This window comes from Lontra canadensis, unplaced genomic scaffold (assembly GCF_010015895.1).
Source record: "Lontra canadensis isolate GAN:19392208 unplaced genomic scaffold, GSC_riverotter_1.0 scaffold28, whole genome shotgun sequence".
NCBI classification, from domain to species: Eukaryota; Metazoa; Chordata; class Mammalia; order Carnivora; family Mustelidae; genus Lontra; species Lontra canadensis.
Window position 1 is genome coordinate 20,009,226 of NW_022631022.1, and position 25,684 is coordinate 20,034,909.

The 25,684-nt window shown below is 39.0% G+C and overlaps 1 protein-coding gene across 2 annotated transcripts in view; it reads right to left on the bottom strand.

The window, feature by feature from the left end:
• Positions 1–25,684, bottom strand: part of HMG20A (high mobility group 20A) — an 88,562-nt gene that overhangs the window by 24,892 nt on the left and 37,986 nt on the right. For both annotated transcript variants that reach the window (XM_032865120.1, XM_032865119.1), the window contains exons 2-6: positions 12,886–12,978; positions 7,954–8,101; positions 5,681–5,893; positions 2,364–2,496; positions 1,517–1,548 (exon numbers count right to left, since the gene is read on the bottom strand). In XM_032865120.1, coding sequence (XP_032721011.1) covers positions 1,517–1,548; positions 2,364–2,496; positions 5,681–5,893; positions 7,954–8,101; positions 12,886–12,974 — 615 coding nt within the window. In that variant the 5' untranslated portion in view covers positions 12,975–12,978. The remainder of the gene's footprint in view (positions 1–1,516; positions 1,549–2,363; positions 2,497–5,680; positions 5,894–7,953; positions 8,102–12,885; positions 12,979–25,684) is intronic.

A 25,684-nucleotide genomic window follows, 5' to 3' on the forward strand; every position in this document is an offset into this window, starting at 1 on the left:
AAAGATAAATTAGTTGTTATTTTGAAGAAATTATTTCTTAAAACTAAATGCTCACAAGAGTACATAAGAAAATTCTTTTCTCTAAATTTCCACTGGTATTTCAACAAATGGGCTTTGTGCAAAAAAAAAAATTTATGCGACACTTCCTAATGCAAGTGCGTCATGCTAGGTGGTATGGGGCTGTACAAGATGGAAACTAGATCATGCTTCTTTCCAAAAGATTACAATCCAAGACTGTGAATAATAGAAGGACTTGAATAACCTCAACCCCTTAGCTATATCACCTAAGTATGTACGGAAAATACAGAGAGCTGTGAGGGTTAAAGGAATTTGGAGGACATAGGAAAAGCTTGAAGGAGGAAATGGAACTTGAAACAGGGCTTGATGGATGGCTAGAAGTCAGTGAGGCAGAATGGAATGATGGGGGAGAGGTAGTGGAAAAAATGAGTGAGAGAGAAAAGTATTTTTGTGAAAGAATAGGAATGCAGGCATGAGGCAGAAGTGGATGGGGCACGTGGAAGAGAATGAGCGGGAAAGGTTTTTATTTTCTTTTTAAAAAGATTTTATTCATTCGTTTGAGAGAGAGAGAGAGAGAAAGCACAAGCAGAGGGAGAGGCAGAGGGAGAGAAGCAGGAAGCAGACTCCCTGCTGAGCTAGAAGCTGGACATGGGGCTCAATCCCAGGACCTGGAGATGATGATCTGAGAAGAAGGCAGACGGCTAACCATCTGAGCCACCCAGGCACCCAAGCAGTAAAGATTTTTAAGTACACAGATATACATGGGAAATGTGAAAGTTAAGGTGTTTGGAAAGGAAGTTGGGACTTAATTACAGAAGACTCAGACCCCTGAGCTGAATGGGATTTGGAAAGTGACAAAAAGTCACTAAGCATTTTAAAGTGTGGAATTACCAAAAAAGTTTATTTTCTTACAACCACATGTGGACCTTGGGCTACATATATATTTAAAGCTCTCTTTGCCGCATAGTCAAGACACACAGGCCTAAATCCTATGGGTGATAGGCTAAACCAAATGGAGGGGAAAAGGCCAGTAAATAAGTAAATGCCAGTGAACTAGGAACCAAGATACTGTCACTTGTGCTCTGCTGACACTGCAGTTGAATAGTTCATTTTAACTGAATGTTGGATTCCCTAAACCACAAGTTTCTGAGAGTCAGAGTGAGATATCTGAGGATGATGAACTATGACCAAGTTATGGCTTTCAGCTGGTCCTTATTTCTATACCTCGCTCCAAATTCCAGCCATCTTTAGCGTGTCAAGGCAATAAAATTCTTGGACCACAAGAAAGGACTAGAGTTAGGGGCAGTAGTTCAAGGACAGACTCATGGTAAGTGTCCGCCATACATTAAGAATCTTTGAGCAAAAGCAACTCACCCCATCCAAATTATGGGATAGGAAATATTCTGTTATTCATTAAAAAAAAAAAAAGTCCAATAGCATGAGAAACAGTAATATTATTCTAAATAGATACATGATAGGTAGATAGAAAGGGAATTACCTCATGATCATGAGTTGCCTGCCGGGCCGCATCTAAAAATATGAAAGAATAAGAGAACATTGTTAATATCAAGAACAAAACAAAGCAATAACAAAACCCAAGGAAATGAACTGTGTCACACCACAGTTAGTTACAGTCAGACACAAGAGAACAGCAGACACAGTTCCTACCTCTGAAGAGAACAGAGTGGGAGAGTGGACAGGAGATGCACGCCAAAGGCTGTATGTGCAACAGACTAGCTGTGGCTGGGGCTTCTTTGGCAATGTCTCCTGAAGACAGGGAGCTTAAAGCAATACTTGAAGGGTGTGATGAGCAAATTTAACAGAGGACAAAAGATCAGTGAAGACTGGGGTCTTGTTTATCTTGTTCACTGTAGCATCTTTAATGCCTAGGTGAAAGCCTGATGCATCCCAGGAGTGCTCACTAAGTACTGTTCAAGGACAGAAAAACATGAATGGATGAATGAGAAGGATGGTCACTGAGGGCTGGGAGAAACGGTGCATGAAGGCTTAGAGGTGTTGAAGAACAGCAGGTATGGAGTTTAGTAGATAGATGTGTTTAAAGGCAGAGAAACGCCTAAACCAGGAATTAGAAAAAATGCTCAAGCAACCAAAAAGGGTCGTGGAACACCAGTCAAATTGTTTGATACTGGCTATGGAAATCCAACTGAAAATTTTAAATGAGAGCAATGTGATTTTAATAAAATTCCAAGGTGCTGTTTGTAAGTGAATGTAGAATAGAGAAATGATGGAAACCTGTCTTTTACATTTATCACTCTAACAGCAGGCTTTAGGACACTCTATCCGGCACAACAAACTACAAAAACATTTCCTTCTGGTTCTGGTACCTTGCCTATGAGATTTGCCTTTCTGACGGTCCTGGGTTTTCCTACTGAAGACCTTGTAGGCCTCAGTCTTCTGATACTGCTCCAGTTCCTTCATGTAACGCTCCTTATCTCTGTCTGCTTCATCAAGGTAGCGCTAGGAAAAGAAATGCGCAATTATTTTCAAGAAATAGATCTTATCTGGGTAAACTATCAGTGAACTCCTTGAAGACAACAGAGGACAACTGGAACATGGAAAGAAAGTATGTAAGGGATAAGGTTTAAGGAGAATAAAGAAATCATATGGGTAGAATAAAATACAATCTCTCAATTATAAAAGAAATAGGTGATTGTGATTCTATAGACTATTTATTGCCTTTTCTAACTTAATGAAGACAAGTTCTATTGAAATCATTCTCATAAAATATTCACAAGAAGATATTACAGTTATTCCTCTAATCTACACATGGCCACTAGAGTCCTCAAGAGGACTGAAGGCCATACAGGCACACTTAGTCTTCCCAGGAGAAAGGATGGAATATTACTTTGTTTCTCTATCCCCAACCCATTCGGAGAATGATCTCATACATCAATTGGCCTTTTAAGAGCCAGAAGAGTGGAGTACTAAAATCAGGGGACACAAAGAACATAAAAAGGAATGACCTCATCCTATGGACCTAAAATGGACTATTATGAGGGAGCCTATATCTACACACTTTGTGTTATTAATTATTTAAACAAAGTCATTGATCTACTAGGATAATTTTGTTTAGTGCCTTGTCCTTTTCATTCATCAATTAGGTTTAAGAAATAAAATATAAAAACAGTGCCTGTAAATGGACACAAACTAGAGACAGATATGTTAAAAAACCTTGTCTTACACAAAAGCCAGATGGAGGGGACACCCAAATGACCAAATCTGGGAAAACTTAAGTACTCTAACACTGAAGTAGAGTAATAAAATTATAAGCCAATAGGGAAAAAAGAAATATACTCATACCAACAATAAATAAGTAACAAATACATACATGTGGGCAGGGCGGGGACGAAAAGGACGCCTGCTTAGATTAGAATGCCAAGCACCAACTGGTAAATACAGAGGGAGTGCTGGAGTTGGAAAATTACTATTCTGCAACCCTCATGGTAAAGATTACATCCAGCAAAAGTCATTAATGGATGCTAAATCTAGGGGGAAATCTGATATGGAACAGACTATTTGCACGTTCTTAAAATGTCTCTCCACAGATGGCTTATTAATTATAAGGGCGAATAAGAAACTTTATCAAGTGAGCAAAATCAACATTACCAATGAGGAATAAAAGGACACTGTGCTTGAACATGGGATCCCTGGAGAAGGACACATCACCTCCTATGCAGTATTCTAAGAATGCATAATCTCAATTGAATCATAAGGAAACATTAGACAAGTAAAAAATGAGGAATGTTCGGTTAGAAGTATACAAAAACGAGGTGGAGGAAGAGGGAGGGATTGCATTCTTAAAAAATATCAGTGTCAAAAAACAAAAAACAAAAAAACCTATCAGTGTCATAAAAGACAAAGAAAGGCTATAGAACATTCCAGATTAAAGGAATCCAGAGATCTGACTCCTAATTACTATTGTGTTAAAATAAAATCGTAAAGTTGATAACGAAACTATAGTTGTGTAAGAGAATATGCCTATTTTTGGGAAACACACATTAAAATATTTACGGATACACGGCCATGAAGTATGTAATTTACCCTCATGTGATTTCAAAAAGTGTGTGTGTGTGTGTGTGTGTGTGTGTGAGTGCAAGAGCATGCAGGTGTAAGCATGTGTGTGTCATTGGAAAAGAGCAAGAGCATATAGGCACGTGTCAGTGAGTGAAAGAGAGTGCACACGTGTGAGCATGAGCACATGTACACATGAAGCTTGCCCAGGAGGGTGTTAGTGCACATATAAATGAAGAAATGGGGTATAGTGTGTTAACTACAGGTGAATGTGGGTAAAAGGATATTTGGGTGTTCTTTGTACCATATTCCGTGTCTGTAACTCTGCATATTGAATTTTTTTCAAGATAAAAAGTTAAAAACAAAAAACCCTTGCCCTACATACCTAATGGTGATTATCTCTGGAAAGGACTACTGTTACTTTTGCTTTTTTCTTTATGTACTTCTGTAACATCTAAAAAAATTTGAAATAATGAACATGTACTAATTTTGAAATTAAGAAATTAAAAAGAAAAGAGTAATCAGCTATGTACAGCTCAGGATCCCTTTATGCATTACAGCTGAAACAAGGGATGATATGCATTGCTTTCTACTTCCTTGCTACCACAAAGAGCTTCAAGTTGCAACTTAATATAATCTCCTTGAAATGTTCTGATTTCAGTTAATTCCCAAGAGTATTTTTCAGTTTGGTTTTAGTCTGTTTGGGATCCTTTTTAAAGAGTATGAGACATAAAAGAAATATAGCTATCTGGTAGATACTGCAAATGCTGGGAACTTTTAACCCCAAGCCACCCCCACAATCATTACAATCGCTCCACTTTTGTGGCATTTCAGCCAATTTGTGGCTATCTTGTCCTTAATTCCTCTGAACCCTCTAACAAATGGATTTGTTTCAGTCTGGCAATAGTGTTAGTTTCTGTCTTAGAAACGAAAGAATTGAAATAGTTCTTGGTTTATTTCTCATAGTAGGCTAGATCTGCCAGGACTCTAGTTAAAAGAATTTAAACAAGAATCTTATGTGAACAGCAGAATTTTATCAAATGACCTTCTTTCTCATTTAACTCATGGCTTTTTTTTTTTTTTTTAAAGATTTTATTTATTTATTTGACAGAGAAAGGAATAGCAAGAGAAGGAACACAAGCAGGGAGCCAGGGAGCCTAGCAGGGAGCCAGATGTAGGGCTCAATCCCAGGACCCTGGGATCATGATCTGAGCCAAAGGCAAACACTTAACCATTGAGCAACCCAGGTGTCCCGACTTTACATTTAATTCAGTGGGACAAATTATATTGCTAGATCTCTTAATTCTGTAATATTGAATCATTTTTTACACAATTCTTATATGAATTCTCAGCACATAAATCATATAAAAGTGGAGCTGCTTTTGGTTAGTGGGGGGTTGGGGGGTGGAGCTCCTAGAGTCCCTCCAGCTTGTACCCCTGCAGCAGACCCTGACACCATGTAAAAACCACTGTGCTAGAGAAGTGAGCTATGGTGAATCGTGCTATTCTGTTCTCCTAGACTCTGTGACAAAACTGAAGAAAAACCATCCAACCACTTTGCTTTTCTGAAAGAAGCTGTCTTCGAGGTAAAATCAAAACCCAGCCAAGGACCAAGAATAGGAATAATTGCCTGTTTTTCCTCAGGAGGCAGTTTACTCCATTCATTGCCTAACATCCTTGTGATTTCTGGAAATGGGACTTCTGGTCTCTTTGCACGAAGCTGTTCTCGACGCTCGTTCATGAACCGAACATAGCCTGTAAGGGGGGATTTGGGTGCATTGCTGTCTCGAAGAGGTTTCTTCCTCTTTCTTCCTTTGGACCAACCTCCTCGTTTACTTCTTTGCTAAAAGACACAATAAAAAACCAAAAATCAAATTACAAAACTGCCCAAGTAATACAACAGTAAAACAAACAAACAAAACAGGACACGAGTTGCATTTTCCTACTATTAAGGGACTGGATATTCAAAGCTCTCCAGATTTGTCATAGGCACAAATGACTGCCATGCAGTCTTCAAGAAGGAATTCCAGATAGTTCACTTGCACACCCTTTTATGTACCACACTACGAACTGTTACATTAAGGGCTAATCCTAACTGATGAGAATAAGGGGTACCATGATCACATAAGCTTCGGCCTTCATATGCACTTAACAAGTCCAGACTCTTGTCAGGAGACTATTCTAAATGAGAAATGTAGCACATACATAGCACTGTGCCAGAGAAACAGATGCCATCACAGTAGATCAGAACAAGATGTCACAAGCACTGGGCAGACAAAGAGACATGTTGTAGTACAGGGATTAAAAATCATTCGTGAAGGATGTTTTTCACTGATTTCATTCAAAGACCAGTTCATATCCCATAGCAGATAACATATAGATTTTTAAATTAATAGCTAAGTCTTAGAAAAATTTCATCAATATATCCAACATGAACACTTAGTTCTTTTGCTTTGATGACTTGCTCCTCGAGATGTTTATTTCATAAGGTCAGAGGTCTTTATATGTTATTAATTAAACCAAAAGATGAAGTTACCTCAAACGGTTTAAAGAAAGGTCTGAGGTCCCACTGATGTTTTACCACAGGCCTTTTAATGAGATGCAAGCTACATCACATTTCTGCTTCATAATTTTATAAATACAACAGCCTATCAGTTAATAGTTTTATGGATCCAAGAATTCTTATTTCAGATGAGAGAAAGATAAGCAAATTGGGACAAAAACATCTAAATATTAATTACAGGACCGTATTCCTCAAAATATATATAAAACGGTGCAATAATTCACCATTGGGCAAGTGGTGTATCTGGTATCAGCTTTTTTTTTTTTTTAACGATTTTATTTATTTATTTGACAGAAAGAGATCACAAGTAGGCAGAGAGGCAGGCAGAGAGAGATGGGGAAGCAGGCTCCCCACTGAGCAGAGTGCCTGATGTGGGGCTCGATCACAGGACTCTAAGGATCATGACCTGAGCCGAAGGCAGAGGCTTAACCCACTGAGCCACCCAAGTGCCCCTGGTATCAACTTTTTTCCCTGTTTTTGCCTTATAAACTTAGTAACATTAAATCTACTAAGGATTTTAACACTTCTTTTTTTAAAGATTTTATTTATTTGACAGAGAGATAGAGAGAGAGAGCACAGGTAGGCAGAGCGGCAGGCAGAAGGAGAGGGAGAAGCACGCTCTCCACTGAGAAGGAAGCCCTATGTGGGGCTCGATCCCAGGAGCTGAAAGCAGCCGCTTAACCGACTGAGCCACCCTGGCGCTCCAAGGATTTTTAAGACATTTAAGAAGCTTCAAGCATTCATTATAATCTTTAAGGATGCCAACATGAAAAAAAGCTCATTTAGAATAAGAAAAAAGACAAAATTAATGGGGTGCTACTCTTTTATGGCTAAAAAAAGATGCTTTAAAACATGGACGATGTAATCAATCATTTGTGAGAAAGGCGGAAAGCCCAAAAAGGTCATGACTGATGCTCCCCTCCCCCACTTTTCAACCTCATGAGTTTGGACAGATGCCCTCTAGGGGAAGGAGAACGGCCTGGTAAGTGGTGTGAATCCTTTTCAGTACATATAACTCCACACTGCAGGGTTTGGTGTGCAATGTGTGGCCTTGAACAAGGGCATGGGGACTTCTCATGTGTCACTTACTTAAATCATTCATTCATTCAACAAGCATTTGTTGAGCATGTAATATGATGTAGGTGTAAATAAGAGTCTATTTGTCTCCATGTCATTAAAACCATGAATACGGTTCTATATGAAACCATCAGCACGGTTCTATGAAGAAAATTCTGTAGTACGTAAGAAGGCCAGAGGATGAACCCTCGGATCAATTCCCTAGCTGACTGCTCCCTTGGAAACTTCAGAGACTGGTAACAGGAAGCGATGCCACAGCTTACCTCATCTTCATGCCTCTGTTCAGTGCCTTCTGTTGTATTTGAAGCCTCATTCTGAAGCAGCTGACCCTGGGAGAGATCCTCCACAAATTCTGGATTGTTGGTGGATGATGCGGCTCCGCTACTGTATGGAACCTCTGGGTGGGTTAACCTTAAGAATAACAGGCAGATATGCAATGGTTCAGTTATCAACGGCATCAAAAATTCCTATTTACCAAGGTTCAAGACAAATTTCCCTGCCAGCAGAAGCGGAAGCCAGCTTTAATTCCCCCACTTCATTTGTGTAACTGTAAACAATGTCTCCAGCACTGTTACAGAGCATTCAAAAAATAGTTTCAGTGTTTGACTAAATCAGACGTCAAAGAAGATAGGCTAAAAAGTATCTGCTAAATTTGAAGACCTGAAGGTTGCTGGCAATTTTAGGGACTATAGTTTTAGTGGAATTATGGGAATAAAAACCAGATTATAGTGGGCTGAGAGATGAATGAAAGCAGCTACAGACTGGCCTGAAGTGAAAGAAATTACACTTTTCTGACCCTTTCTAGAAAATACAATAGATTATTTTAAGCAGGAGTTTCCAACATTTTTGAGGTCTTTGAGGTCCTATGAAAAAGGCTAAAAGGGGCGCCTGGGTGGCTCAGAGGGTTAAGCCCCTGCCTTCAGCTCAGGTCATGGTCCCAGGGTCCTGGGATCGAGCCCCACATTGGGATCTCTGCTCAGTAGGGTGCCTGCTTCTCCTTCTCTCTGCCTGCTACTCTGCCTATTTGTGGTCTCTCTCTCTCTCTCTCTGTCAAATAAATGAATAAAATCTCAAAAAATAAAAATTTTTAAAAAAGGCTAAGAGAATCTATGAACTCAATGCCAATCATGTTCTCTGAAAAGAGGTGCCATCAGACACCCAGTTTGACTTTGGTAGCTATGTTTTCCAGATATTTCAATCATTTGTGATGTCTCTGGCAACTTGTTCTCTCACTGTCATTCTCGTTTCAATGGTGCCATCAACATTTTAGTTACTAATTCTTGTACACTCTTATTTCAGTAAAATATGAGAATGAGGTTTGGAAAAGCATACCAATCCTATGAACCCTGACTGAAATGAACAGGAACCAGAGAGGAGTGGTCACACGCACCAAATGCCTTAGAGATGGCAAGTTGGATAAAGATTGAAGAAAAAAAAAGGTTCTTTTGTTCCTATGAATGAACTGGCATGCTCTTAGTTAAAGCCAACAGGCCTTCCATTTGTGCTGTGGACCCCACAGTGTCTCGCCTACTCAAAGGCAGGTTTTTAATGATTCTACCCTTTCTGGCATTACCAATTCTTCCCAGTCTATTGGGATCAGCCGAATCAGCCTACAAATGTGGCATTTTTACTCTTATTTCAAAACAAAACAAAGTGAAACAAAAAGTACTCTCTTGATCCCACTTCATTTTTCTCCTTTCCTTTACAGAATTATTTATACAGGCAGTCCCCAATTTAAGACGGTTTGATTTATGACTTTTCAAGTTTAGGATGTTATGAAAGTAAAATATATTCAGTAGACACCACACCTGGACTTTTGAATGTAATCTTTTCCTAGGCTTAGCGATATGCGGTGTGACACTCTCTCCCGATGCTACCCAGCAGCAGGGAGCCTTAGCTCCCCGTCAGCCCTGCGATCACCAGGGTAAATAACCGATACCCTTCTGTACCCATACAACCACTCTTTCTTCACTTTCAGTACAACAGTCAACAAATTATGAGATGGTCAATGCTTTATTATACAATCAGCTTTGCGTTAGATGATCTCACCCAACTGTGGCTACTTCGGAGCATGGTTAAGGTAGGCTGGGCAGAGCTATCGTGTTTGGTAGGTTAGGTGGTATTAAGTGCATTTCTGCATGCAACCCCATGGTAACTGAGGAAGATCTATTCCCTGAAAAGAACTGTTGACATGTATTGACTCCAGTTCTCTTCTTTCATTCTCTCTCTCTTTTTTTAAATATTTTATTTATTTGACAGAGAGAGACACAGCAAGAGAAGGAACACAAGCAGGGGGAGTGGGAGAGGAAGAAGCAGGCTTCCTGCCGAGCAGAGAGCCCAATGTGGGGCTCGATACCAGGACTCTGGGATCATGACCTGAGCCAAAGGCAGACACTTAATGACTGAGCCACCCAGGCGCCCCTTTCATTCTCTCTTAAACCTAACCCAAAGGAGATTTGTGCTTACAACTCTTGCCAAGGTCATCAATGCCATCTGTGTTAAATTCAGTGTCATTTCTCAGCCTTCATCTTACCTGATCTTCCAGAAGTTTCTGACACTTCCCACCTCTTGAAATATTTTTACTTGGTTTCTGAGACCATGCACTCCTCTAGTTTTTCTGCTACCTTTTTAGCTACTTCCTTCAGTCTTCTTTGTTGACTCTTCCTCTTCTACGTGGCTTCTAAATGCTAATGCTCAGGCATTAGATCTCTTCTCTTTTCTGTCCACATAGTGCTCATTTCTTTGGTGATCTCAACCAGTCTCCTGGTTTTAAATATGAGGTATATGCCAATGATTACCATGTTTCTTTTTCTGGTCTAGACTCCCCTAACCTCAAAGCCCTATATCAAGTGGTCTATTTGACATCTCTACCTGGATATCTAACAAGCATCTCAAATTTAAAATCTCCAAAACTGGGGCACCTGGGTGGTTCAGTTGTTTAAGTGTCTAACTCTTGATTTTGGCTCAGGTCACGATCTCCAGCCCTGTGTCGGGCTTGGTACTCAGTGGGGTGTGTGTTTGAGAGTCTTTCCCTCTGTCCCTCCCCTGATTCGTGCTCTTTCTCTCTCTCAAAATAAATAAATGAATAAATGTTTAAAATCTCCAAAACTGAGCTCCTGCTCAGTTTCCTCCATGGAAGTTAACGGCAATTCCATCCCTTTGGTCACTTAGGCCAAGAGCTTGGAGTTGTCTTTGACTGCTTTTTTCTCTCCTTTCACATCTCATCTGGTTTTTCAGGCAAATCTTACTGGGTTTATCTTTAAAATATATGTAGAATTCTATATTTGTCACCAAGCCCCATTCCCATGATCATTGCAACTCTCTCCACTGACGCTTCGCCCCTACTACTCCACCAAAAAGACTTGTCAAAGTCACTAGTGATGCTCTTTAAGTCATCATCTCTCACTTGAATTATTTCAGGAGCTTAACTCATCTCCTTGCTTCAGCCCCTGTTCCTGTCACTCTATTTTCAGTTTAACAGCCACAGGGATCTCATTAAGAAGTAAGCTGGATCATATCATTCTACTCAAAATCATCCAATGCTTTCCCACCTCACTTGGAGTGCCAGTTAAAGTGCTTACTCTGACCTATAAGAACCTACATGATGTGGACCGCAGCTACTCAAAGTATGGGCCTCACACCAGCAGCACTGACATCGCCTGGGAACTTACTAGAGTATAAAACCTCTGGCCCTCAGACTTTCTGACTCAGAAAGTGCTGATGGAGTCCTTGGTTACCCCTCCTCTGGGGTACTCTGCTCCAGCCACACTGGCCTCCTGGCTATTTCTAATAGGTAGAAACACTCTTAACTCAGGGAGTTTTGTACTTACTCCTCCCTCTGCCTCAAATAATCTTCCCCAGAGAACTGCATGCTAGCTACCTAACTTCTTTCAGGTCTCTTTATTCAATCCACTTTTAAAGACTTCCTGGGGCCATCTTATCTAAAACCACCCCAAAGCCTTCCTATCCCTCTTCCCTGCTTTATTTTTAATCCATAGTTCTTTTTTTTTTTTCTTTAAAGATTTTATTTATTTATTTGACAGAGAGAGATCACAAGTAGTCAGAGAGGCAGGCAGAGAGAGAGAGAGGAGGAAGCAGGCTCCCTGCCGAGCACAGAGCCCGATGCGGAGCTCGACCCCAGGACCCTGGAATCATGACCTGAGCCGAAGGCAGAGGCTTAACCCACTGAGCCACCCAGGTGCCCTAATCCATAGTTCTTAAGAACACAGTATATATTTTACTTATTTATCCTGTTTATTGCCTGATGTCCCTAGTAGTATTTAAGCTCTACAGGGCTGGTATTTTTATCTGCTTTGGTCATTGCTTAGTATCCAGTGCCTAGAACAGTGTCTGGCACATAGGAGACACTCAGAAAATTTTTCTTTAATAAATTGGATTTAGCAACGTTTAGAAAAGTCTAAAAGAGCAGTTTTATCTGAATAGTAAGGTCAGAAGGCAGATATTAATGAGGAAAGAAGTAAATGTGAGGGAAGGAAACAGAATTACAAAGTGTAGTCTATTTTTAAAGAGCTCTACAGAGTACTAAAATAATTTGTTGTAGAGATTAACTAGCACCCCAATCTATCAGTCTATATTTCTTCCATGGCCAATAACTTCTAAATAGAAAAGATAAAAATTCAAGTGGAACAGAGATTTTCAAGGGAGGGACTATTAGCCTTTTTTAAGATTCTTTTACATATTTGTCCAAAAATACCAAAGAAAGGAGATGGGGGGCAAGAAAAGGGAACAGAAGTCAGTCAGAGCTCGCAGGCATCTTGAATAAAAGAGCCATATTACAAAATCTGATCTAAAAAAACAATCTGACCTTTGGGGGGAAAATCATTCCAACATCTGTGTCAATTCAAACAGAAAATGAACTTGATTTTCAGAGTGAGCCCCGTGGCAGGTATTTACTTAATGGTGACTATGTAATTCTCTTAACTGGAAGGAACCGATGATGTTTCCTAGGTCCACATACTGCTGTTCCAGTTCACAGGAACCAGAGCACTGCAAGTGATGGCTGAACGCAGATAACAGAGCAGCTTACAGTGGCTCTCACTCTCTTTGCAAAGCATAACAAACATATCTTCTATTTTTATGATATAAAATGGTTTCTTCAGGACCTCACAACATTGTCAGAAGCTCTGGTTTGAAGCCTAGGCAGAGAGGTCCAGGGTCCCAAAGCAGCTGCTTACCCAGTTGTAGCCAGATCATTACTCTCCTTGGAGCCATCTTCATCTGCAAAAAGGGGCGGCAGGGTGGAGCTAGTCATCAAGGTTTCCATCTCTCTAAAAGGAAGAAAGGATAAGAGAATAATGATAATGCCTTAATTACTTCCAGTTGAAGTTCCATTAATTTAAAAACCAGCCTTCCCTAAACTTATCACACCAGCAGCAGAACAGAAACTGACCTCAATATTTATTTTCTTGACTTGGACATGACAATTTAAACTCTGGTTAATGAGCTCTTGACTTTGGTCTTACCGAAGGACCAGACTAAAAAGAGTTAGATTTTAATAAATGGGACACAGTTTGGAAATTCCTTTGTGTTCAAGCAGAATATCTTCAAAAGCATTCTTCATTTTCTGTAAAAACTTTTAAGCAGAATAACTCAGAAGCAGTGCGTCCCTGAACAAGTTATTCAGTGTCTTTGAGATACAGTTTTACCAGCTTAGACACAGACGAAATTGCTGGCTTGACCCACAGGGTTACTGTGAGGATTAAGCTGAAAGAGCTTCATAAACAGAGAAAGGCTAAGATCCTAAGTACTTTGAGTATTATTATATAAAGCAAGGTATTGTTATTACAGCATTACCGGGTCTTGGTCCCAGATGAATCATCCTTAGATTAAATGGTAACAAACTGAGCCCTCTGAAAGGAAATAATGCAGAGGAAGCGGAGGCTGGATGGCATACTGATGTGGTGCAGAGTCAAAGCAACCACACTTCCAGGTCAGAAATATGCTCCGCATCCCCATGATGACCAACGGAAATAGCATGCACCTGGGTACAGGAAACTACTGAGCTTAATGGAAGGAAACCAAATAAATCACAAGAACCTGAGGTTATCAGACTGAAAGGATAAAAGGACAGAGTGACAAAGAGTCATTTCATTTAGCATATCACTACAAAGAGATTTTTCCCTTTCAAAGCTCACCACGAGGGCTTCACCCCTTACAGCTAAAGGCAGTGACCTCCCATTCATCATGAAAGTGATAGTCAAACAAAACATTCAATAGTGACCCCAAACAGTAGCCACTTAAGTGGAACTGCGAACCACTCAAGGAAAAGAGTGCCTCAATCAAACAGGGAGAACTGAGAAGCGAATTAGGAGGATTCATTTAGGAGCTCCCCCAGCAGTTATTTCAGGGGCTGCTGCTAAGGAGACAGAATGAGACTGCAGTGAAGGGGGAGGCACAGCGGCCCACGCAGAGCTAGGTGGGATTCAGCCCACGGAGGAGGAAACACCGAGACGCAGATGACGCTGACACCAAATTCTAAAGGTTGAGTACAGTCATTTTCTTCCAAAATGGTAACACTGACGGCTTACTTCTTATTCTTACTTATCTTCTTGTTTTTCCTTCTAAATTTGTTAGTTAGCAGACCAAGGTTCCTACACAGCTTACCGCAAAAAACAAACAAACAAACAAAAAACCACACACACAAAAAACAAAAAACAAAAAAAACACAAAAAAACCCCCACGCATCTGCAGGTCCCTTACCCACTGCAGTGGGTAGAGCCTGGCAAGCAGAGAGGAACTTCAGACTCAATCAGTTTCTTCCACGTGCAGGGATGCTTGCTCAATTCCTTCAAGACAGGGGAGCTTACAAGGGGCTCTAACACATACTGCAAAATTCCATTCGGGATGTTTTCTAGAATAATCCTGATGTAAGTGCACTTCATTTTAATTTAATTTTAATTCACATTATGCACAGACCAGATTAGAGCCTGGGCTTTAAGGGCTGCTAATGTCGCCTTACCCTGATATTCATCTTATCAAAAACCCCACTAATCAATTAGATGCCATACAGCCTAATTGTAAACCTCAAGTAAACATTCAAATAGCCAGATATTTACTCCCAAACTTTATAAGGAAGGATGCAGTTAGCTGGCTTCTTTCTAAACATCTTTCCTAAATGTAAATGGCCTTTCAAGACATTTAAGATTTTAGCATGTGAAGCTTCTGGCATCCATCATACCTCAAAGGCAATATATTATCTGGCAGGGGCTGAATGAAGGGTCTTGTCATTCACTCTGCCAACATGACCCTCTCAGGGTGCTGCCCAGTTATCTTCAGTCATTGTTGAGATACTGGGAAGCAGCTGGACAACACAACCTTAGCAACATATAAACAGATCATATAAACAAAGGAAGCTGAGAGAACACAAGTTTCTTGCCCTTTTTTTTTTTTTTTCTTAAATTGGTTTTATGCAACCCATGTGGCTTCAGATATACTTTCTCTAGTGTTACTGAGTAGTCAGGTCTTTAAGAAATGAGTAATAAAGTGGGTGGAGGGTTAAGGGGCCAAGATCAACAAAAGAAGGAAATGAGGAAAAAGTCCGGTGAAACCCAAAGCCCTCTAAACTAGTCCAATAAGTTGGAAAAGAAAATGATTCCCAAGAACATGGCTGGGCTCCTGCAAGAATCTGCTTTCATATGGTCCAAGAGGGGGTGATTCAAAGTGAATCACGGCTACTAAGCCACTGACTGCCAAAAAGCCTTTCAGTGTAGCATCTGTGTCTGATAGTGTCCCAGTACAGAGGTCACACTGAACTTTGAAATTCTATGTGAAGCACTTAAGAAATGTAATGAATGCTGCTCTGGAAGGGGAAAGAAGAGAAATATGCACAAAGTCAAAGCAATATACAAATCTGGTTTTCCACTGCAGTTTACATAAGTAAGCATAACACACAGATGTTTCCTTGCAAAAGGGACCTCCCAGTGAAGGCTTCTACCTGGAGGCATCAAAAAACAGTATTACCTTGGGGCTTACACTTTGAACGAGGGTTTAGACTGTAGCTTTGAAAATCCAAAAATACCCTTGAACACTAGCCACTCACTGGAAAAAAAAAAAAAAAGATATATAAAACATGGTGCCAATTTAAGATATTTTAATGACAATAATAAAAATTATAATGATGATTATATTAAGTACACTAGATATTTATTGGGCAATCAATATTTTCTCCCTGTAGTAAATATGGGGCACCAAATCACATTCAGTACACTGCCTGGTCAACAGAAGTGGAGTTTAAGAGATGTTCCTTAACTAAGATTTTCCTAGTAACCCTTCCCAACAAGAGGGATGATCTCAACAATGAGACTACATTATTCCAAATGTGTTGGACAGTGCTAGAAGCCCAATTTGTACTTGGGTTTTCTGGGGTTGGCTATTTTCAAGTGCCCTTTCCTTACTTTTGTATGTTAATCTCACTTCATTAAGTTCTTTCATGGAGAAGCGCTATATTCCCTCCTCATCACATACCTCAGAGTTGAGAGGAGAGATTCTGCCCTCATTTTCCACACTAAAAACCTTATGTAAAACTCCCAGTTCTTTAAAAAATCATGTTGTCTGTCCAACCAGCCTCAAATTCAAGTCTTTCTGACCACTATTCCCTATCATTTCAGCTCTCTCAATACTTCTACTACAATGGACCTCTAACCACACAAACCTCTATTCACTGGCCCTTGATTTTTCCCTTCTCTGTCCAGCTTAGATTCCATGGCCACATTTCAAATATTCTTTTGTCAACACTCTCAACTTCTTTGCCTTGCCACTGCTTTTACACCTCAGATATAGATCAATTCTGAGTTTTAGCTCAAGATGGTGTTGGAGAAAAATCACAAAGGATGCTCCTGTAAATTTATCTAACCACAAGTAGGCCCTCAATGTTCTCAGCAATCATTCTATATTTTCTTAGGATCTTCCCCAACTGCCATAACAGCTCTGACAAACTTTTCCAACCAATTCAAACCTAAGTCACTCAAACCCTCCCACTCACCCTCCTCTCTTCACACTCCCTATCCCTGACTCACATCAAAGGCCACCCGAAGTTGCTTTTTTAAACATATAAATCACATACCATAAAATTCATCCCTTAAAGCATACAATTCAGTGGCTTTTATCTATTTATAAGGCTATCCATACAATCAACGCCATAATTGATTTTAGAACATTTTCATCACCCCAAAAAGAAACTTGGTACCCATTAGCAGTTACTCCTCATTCTCCCCTTCTCCTAGGCCTGGGAAACTACTAATCTCCTTTCTGTCTTTATGGCTATATACCTGTTCTGAACATCTCATATAAATGGAATCATACATGATGTAGCCTTTCGTGTCTGGCTCCTTTTGTTAGGCATAAAGGTCTTATCACACAGCTTCATCACGCTGTAGCATCAGCATTTCATTCCTTTTTATGGATGAGTAACATTCCATTGCATGGCTATACCACATTTTGCTTATCCATTTATCAGCTGACAGACCTAGGTTAGTTCTACTTTTTGGTCACTATGAATCATACTGTTTATGAACATTTGTGTACAAGTTTTCTTGTGGACGTGTCTTCAGTTCTCCTGGGCATATACCTAGGAATGAAATCACTGGGTCATATGGTAACTCCACATTTAACATTTTGAGGAGCTGCCAACGTGTCTTCCAAAGCATCTGCACATTTTATGTTCCTCCTAACAATATATGAGAGTTCCAAATTCTCCATATTCTTACCACATTTTTCAGGAATGCTAGGGAAATATCAATTCTAGCTCTTCTAGCTTCCCACATGGGTTAAGGGAAACACAACTCCAGCTCCCTCCAGCCATCCTGTCTCACCTAAAGGGAGGAAAAAAAAAAAAACCCTGAGAAGCATTAGAGGTTACAGTCCAGGGGCACAGGCTCACCAAAAGACTGAGACCTAATTATAAGACTATAGAATGCTTCTCCCTCTACCCTTACCACTACATTACTGAAGGCCTATGTACCACAGTTCCTTCTATCCAGTATATCATGTCAACTCTTCAACAAAAAAATTACAAGGCATACTGGAAGAAAAAAAAACACAGTTTGAAGAGACTGAAGAAGTACTCTATGGCATGAATACTGAAGTTTTCAGACCAGAACATTTTAAAATTATAAGTTTAGGCCTTTAATGGAAAATGTAGACAATGCAGGAAGAGACAGATAATATAAAATATAAACAGATAAAAGAGAGATGGACATTCTAAGAATGAATCAAAAAGAAATGTTGGAGATAAAAAAACACTGTAACATAAATGAATATTTTTAATGGTTTATTAGTAGACTGGACATAGCTGAGGATAGATTCTCTGAACTTGATAATATGACAAGAGAAATTTCTAAAACAGAAAAGCAAAGAGAAAACAGACTGGAATTTAAAAAAGGACAGATTATCCAAAGCCTGGAGTGACTACAAAAGCTGTAACATATATATAATGGGATTAGCAGTAGAGGAGAGAAAAGAACAAAAGCAGTATTTGAAGCAACAGTGACAGAATTCCTCCAAATTAATATCACACAATAGTCCACAGGTCCAAGAGACTCAGAGAACATCAAACAGGATAATGTAAAAAGAAAACAAAAAAGCTATAGTAAAAAAAAAAAAAATCATATTCAAACTTCAGGAAATCAAAGATAAAGAAAAAAATCTTGAAAGAAGCCAGAATAGAGGGAAGGCTGCAAAGAGGGTGGACAGACCCTAGGCTCACCTTGTCCCATGAATACAACTAGAAATACTCACATCAGTGTAAATAACCCAGAAAAACACCTGCAGACTGGGAGAACAAACCTCCACAATTAAAGATAGAGCATAGGCCATACTGAAGAGGGTAGGAAGGGTGGAGATGTGGTGGGGGCCAAACTAATGGTGCTTGTCTGTTGGGGAGGGTGGTAGGGGGAAGTGAGCTTCAGGCTAGGAGAGAGAAAGAAACAAACCGTGACACTGGGAAGCCAACATGAGGAAGATGAACCCCTATAACATCTGGCTTTGAAAGTGAGAAAGGCCAAATTTCCTGAGTTCTTAAAACCAATGGGACTTAAGCATGGAATTTAAAAAATCAAAGGGTTCAGTTCTGGGAGAGCCTAGAGGGTTATAGGAAGCTGAGTCCCTGCCCTTAAAGAGACAGCAAAACAAACAGCCAGCTGAAATACAGCACAGAAGCAGCAGTTTAAAGAATGCTTGGGCATATGAGAGGGAGAGTAATTTATTCATTCCTGAGTGTGTCCTAGAGGGGCAGAGATCACTGAGGGACTTCTCCAGGAACAAAGGAGCTGGCAGGAGATACACAGCCACCTGCAGGAACCAGCACAGCAGGCACACTCACTATTTACTACCCAAGTTGTTTACACCAAACCCCACCTCCATGTGCTTTGGTGGATCCATCCTTTCCAGTCAAGTCCGCCTCAGTCCCAGCACTGTCAAGTCTAGCTCCCTGAGAAGACTGTACCTCCCTGAGAAGACTGTGCCAACATTGCATCCCCCAACCCACCTCCCAATCCATGTGTTTTGCAGAGCCTCAGTTCTGGCAGTGGTAGAGGGCCTTGGTGTCCTAGTGAACCTTGTTAAAATTGCACACCCTGGGGTGCCTGGGTGGCTCAGTGGGTTAAAGCCTCTGCCTTCGGCTCAGGTCATGATCCCAGGGTCCTGGGATCGAGCCCTGCATCGGGCTCTCTGCTCCACAGGGAGCCTGCTTCCTCCCCTCTCTCTCTGCCTGCCTCTCTGCCTACTTGTGATCTCTGTCAAATAAATAAAATCCTAAAAAAAATTTGCACACCCTGACTGTGGACCAAATACTGTGCAAAAACAAGCAAAGAGAGTCTCTGTAGACAATTGGACTGAAGGAAAAAGTGGCCCAGACACAACAGTGGGACATATGCAACACACACAGGAAACACCCCTTGAAGCACCAGGTCCTGGTAAACAAAGGACATTGACCTGCACAGCACTACAGGACCTCTTCTTCTTAAGTCCATTATTTTCAAGAGCAGGAGACATAGCTGACTTTCCTAACACATAGAAACAGACACAGAGCATTAGACAAAATGGGAGAGAGGAGTATGTCCCAACTGAAAGAAAAGGACACAACCACAGCAAGAAACCTAAGCTAAATGGATACAAGTAATATGCCTGACAGGGAATTTAAAATAATGATCATAAAGATACTCACTATACTTGAGAAAAGAGTGGAGAACATCAGGGAGACCTTTGACAAAGAGATAAAAAAGAATCAGAGAAGGAGAGCACAATAAATGAAATTAAAAATACACCATATGGAATAAATTGCAGGCTAGAAAAGTAGAGGAATGAATTAACGATCTAGAAGACAGACTAATGGAAACTAATCAAGTTGAACAGGTGAGAGAAAAAAAATATGCAAAATGAGAACATACTTAGGGAACTCAGTGACTCCACCAAGTGTAACAACATTTGCATTATAGAGATCACAGGAGAAGAGGAGAGAGATAAGGGGACAGAAAATTTATTTGAAGAAATAATAGCTGAAAACTTTCCTAATCTGGGAAGTAAACAGATACCTAGATCCTGGAGGCAGAGAGATTCCCCCAACAAAATCAAACCAAGAAGGTCTACACCAAGGCATATAGTAATTAAAATGTAAAAAAGTAATGATGAAAAGAGAAAATTTAAAAGCAACAAGAGAAAATAAGAGAGTTATACACAAAAGAAACCCCATAAGGCTCTAAGTGGATTTTTCAGCAGAAGTTTTTAGGCCAGAAGAAAGTGGCATGATAAATTCAAAGTATCAAAAGAAAAAATGTGCAGTGAAGAATACATTATCTAGCAAGGCTATCATTCAGAACAGAAGGAGAGATAAAGACTTTCTCAGACAAACAAAAGCTAAGAGTTTATGACCACTAAAAGAGCCCCACAAGAAATGTTAAAGGGGAATCTGTGAGTAGAAAGGAAAGGCCATAAGTAAGAGTAAGAAAGGTAGGAAATACAAAAGTAGTAAAAATAAGTATATCGGTAAAAAATCACTCAAAAGATTCATAAAACAAAAGAATGTAAAATATGATAGCATATAACTATAACATGCAGGAGGGAATAGAGAAAAGACTGGGTTCAAACTTAAGCAACCATCAACTTAATATAGACTGCTATATGCAGAAGATGTTATATAAAAACTTAATGGTAATGACAAATCAAAAACCAGACACAGATACTCAAAGAAGAAAGAGAAAGGAACCCAAGTATATTACCAAAGAAAGCCAGCAAACTGTGAAAGAGAGGACGAGAAGAAAGGATCAGATAAGAACTACAAAAACAATCACAAAACAGCTACCAAAATGGCAACAAATACCTATCAATAATCACTTTGAGTATAAATGGACTAAATTCTCCAATCAAAAAACACAAGATGACAGAATGGATAAAAATCAAGACCCATCTGTACACTGCCTACAAGGGTCTCAATTCAGACCTAAAGACACATGCACATTGAAAATGAGGGGACAGAGGAACATGTATCATGCAAATGGATGTTGAAAGAAAGCTGGGGTAGCAATACTGATAAGGGACAAAATAGACTTTAAAACAAAGACTTTAATAAGAGACAAAGAAGGACATATATATAATTATTAAAGAGACAGTCCAACAATGTTATAACAATTATAATATTTATGCACCCAACATGGGAGTACCCAAATACATAAAACATTTAAAACAAACATAAAGGAACCAATCGATAGTAATATAATAAGAGTACAGACATTAACACCCCATTACATCAATGGACAGATCATCTGAAGAGAAATCAACAAGGAAATAGTGGCTTTGAATAGGACACTAGACCAGATGGATATAACACCTATATTCAGAACATTCCATGTGAAAGGAGCAGAATATAAATTCTTTTGAAATACATGTGGAACAATCTCCAGAACAGATCACATATTAGGTCACAAAACAAATCTCAACAAATTCAAAAATATCTAAGTCATACTATGTAACTTTTCTGACCACAATGCTATGAAACTAGAAATCAACCATAAGAAAAAATCTAGGAAGAGCACAAATGGAAGCAAAGGAACATGCTACTAAATAATGACTGGGTCAACTAAGAAATCAAAGAAGAAATTAAAAATTACATGGAGAGAAATGAAAATGAAAACAGAATGCTCTAAAATCTTTGGAATGTAGGAAAAGCAGGTCTAAGAAGGAAGTTTATAGCAATACAGGCCTACCCCAAGATAAAAGACAAATCTCAAATAAACAACCTGACCTACCTAAAGGATCTAGAGAAAGAACAAACAAAGACCAAAACCAGAAGGAAGGAAATAATAAAGATTAGAGCAGAAATAAATGATACAGAAACCAAGAAAAAAAAAAGAAAAAAAAAAAAAAAGAAAGAAAGAAAGAAAAAAAGAAGATATCATTGAAACCAGAAGCTGGTTCTTTTTGAAAAGATAAAAAAGAACTGATAAACCTCTGCCAGACTCAAAAAAAAGAGAGAACTCAAATAAACAAAATCACAAATGAAAGAGGAGAAATAATAACCAATAACACAGAAATACAAATAGTTGTAAGAGATTTATGACAAATTATACGCCAATAAATTACACAAACTTAAAAGAAATGGTAAATTCCTAAAAACATAACCTATCAAAACTGAAGCGGAAGAAATAGAAAATTTAAACAGATTGATTACCAGGAATGAAATTGAATCAGTTAATAAAAAATCTCCCCAAAAACCAAAAAGTCCAGGACCAGACAGCTTCACAGATGAATTCTATCAAACATTTAAAGAAAAGTTAATACCTACTCTTCTCAAAGTTTTCCAAATATAGAAGAGGAAGGAAAACTTCTAAATTCATTTTGTGAGGTGAGCATTACCCTGATACCAAAATCAGGTGAAGACACCACAAAAAATGAAAACTAAAGCCAGTATCTTTGATGAACACAGATGTAGAAACCTTGAGCAAAACACTAGCAAACTAGCAGAAGATATGAACAGACACTTCTCCAATGAAGACATACAAATGGCTATCAGACACATGAAAAAATGTTCATCATCACTAGCCATCAGGGAGATTCAAATTCAAACCACATTGAGATATCACCTTATACCAGTTAGAATGGCCAAAATTAGCAAGACAGGAAACAACATGTGTTGGAGGGGATGTGGAAAAAGGGGAACCCTCTTACACTGTTGGTGGGAATGCAAGCCTCTTTGGAGAACAGTGTGGAGATTCCTCAAGAAATTAAAAATAGAACTTCCCTGTGACCCTGCAATTGCACTCCTGGGTATTTACCCCAAAGATACAGATGTAGTGAAAAGAAGAGCCATCTGTACCCCAATGTTTATAGCAGCAATGGCCACAGTCGCCAAACTGTGGAAAGAACCAAGATGCCCTTCAACGGACGAATGGATAAGGAAGATGTGGTCCATATACACTATGGAGTATTATGCCTCCATCAGAAAGGATGAATACCCAACTTTTGTAGCAACATGGACGGGACTGGAAGAGATTATGCTGAGTGAAATAAGTCAAGCAGAGAGAGTCAATTATCATATGGTTTCACTTATTTGTGGAACATAACAAATAGCATGGAGGACATGGGGAGTTAGGAGAAGGGAGATGGGGGAAATTGGAAGGGGAGGTGAACAATGAGAGACTATGGACTCTGAAAAGCAATCTGAAGGGTTTGAAGAGGTGGGGGGGGTGGGAGGTTGGGGGAACCAGGTGGTGGGTATTAGAGAGGGCACGGATTGCATGGAGCACTGGGTGTGGTACAAAAACAATGAATACTGTTATGTTGAAAATAAATTTAAAAAATGATTAAAAAAATAAAAAATGAAAAAGAAAAAAAATACTAGCAAACTGAATCCAACAATATATTTAAAAAATCATTCACCACAATCAAGTGGGATTTATTCCCAGGATGCAAGCGTGGTTCAATATTCACAAATCAATCAATGTGACACATTGCATCAATAAGAGAAAGGAAATGGGCGCCTGTCCTGGTTCAGTTGTACAACATGCGACTCTTGCTCTTGGGGATGTGAGTTTGAGCCTCACACTGGATGTAGCAATTACTTAAAAATAAAATCTTAAAGAAAAATAAGAGAAAGGATAAAAAACATTATCATTTCAACAGATGCAGAAAAAGCTTTGATAAAGTACAATACCCATTTATGATATACACTCTCAATATAATAGGTTTACAGGGAATATACCTCAATATAATAAGGGCCTGATATGAAAAATCCACACCTAACATCTTACTCAATGGGAAAAAAACAGCTTTTCTCCTAAGGTCAGGAACAAGAAAAGGATGTCAACTTACACCACTTTTATTCAATATAGTGGTGGAAGTCTTGGCCACAGAAATCAGACAAGAGAAAGAAATAAAAGGCATCCAAATTGGTGAGGAAGAAGTAAAATTTCTACAATTTGCAGATGATATGATACTATACATAGAAAATGCTAAAGACTCCACCAAAAAAAAAAAAATACTAGAACTGACAAATGAATTCAATGAAGCTATAGGATACAAAATCAATATATGAAACTCTGTTGCATTTCTATATACTAATAATGAAGCAGCAGAAGAGAAATCAAGAAAAACAATCCCATTTACAATTGTACCCAATAATAAGATACATAAGAATAAACTTAACCAAAGAGGTGAAAGGCCTGTACTCTGAAAAGTATAAAATGGCTATGAAAGAAACTGAAGTTGATACAAAGAAATGGAAAGACATTCCATGCTCATGGATTTAACAAATATTGTTAAAAGGTCTATACTACCCAAAGCAATCTAGACATATAATGCAATCCCTATCAAAATACCACCAGCATTCTTCACAGAGCTAGAACAAACAATGCTAAAATTTGTACGGAATCACAAAAAGACCCCAAATAGCCAAAACAGTCTTGAAAAACAACAAAACTGGAGGTTTCACAATTCCAGACTTCAAGTTATATTACAAAGCTATTGTAATCAAAACAGTATGGTACTGGCACAAAAACAGACACAGAATAGAAAGGCCAGAAATAAACCCACAATTATATCATCAATTAATCTTCTACAAAGAGGCAATTATATGCAATGGGAAAAAGACAGTCTCTTCAACAAATGGTCTTGGGAAAACTGGACAACTGTATGCAAAGGAATGAAACTAGACCACTTTCTTACACCATACATAAAAATAAACTCAGAATAGATTAAGCACCTAAATATGTGACGTGAAAACATAAAAATTCTAGAAAACAGGCAGTAATTTCTTTGACAATGGTCATAGCAACATCCTTTCTAGATAGGTCTCCTGAGGTAAGGGAAACAAAAGCAAAAATAAACTACTGGGACTACATCAAAATAAAAAACTTCTGTACAGTGAAGAAGAAAATCAACAAAACTAAAAGACAACCTGTTCAATGGAAGAAGATATTTGAATATATCTTCTTCCGACATATCTGACATATCCGACAAAGGGTTAGTATCCAAAATATATAAAGATCTAATACAACTCAACATCAAAACTCCAAATAATCTAATTAAAAAGGAGCAGAAGACATGAACAGACATTTCTCCAAAGACATCCAGATGTCCAACAGACATATAAAAACTTGCTCAACATCATCATCAGTGAAATGTAAATCAAAACCACAATGAGATATCACCTGACATCACCAGAATGGCTAAAATACAAAACTCAAGAAACAAGTGTTGATGAGGATGTGGAAAAAAAGCAACACTTGTGTACTGTTGGTGGGAATGCAAGCTGGTGTAGCTACTGTGGGAAACAATATGGAGTTTCCTCTGAACGTTAAAAATAGAACTACCCTATGACTCAGTAACCACACTACTGAGTATTATTAACCCAAAGAATGTGAGAAGAGCATTTGAAGGGATATATGCCCCCCTATGTTTACTACCGCATTACTGACAATAGTCAGACTATGAAAGTAGCCTAGTGCCCACCAATAGGTGAATGGATAAAGAAGATGAGGTGTATAT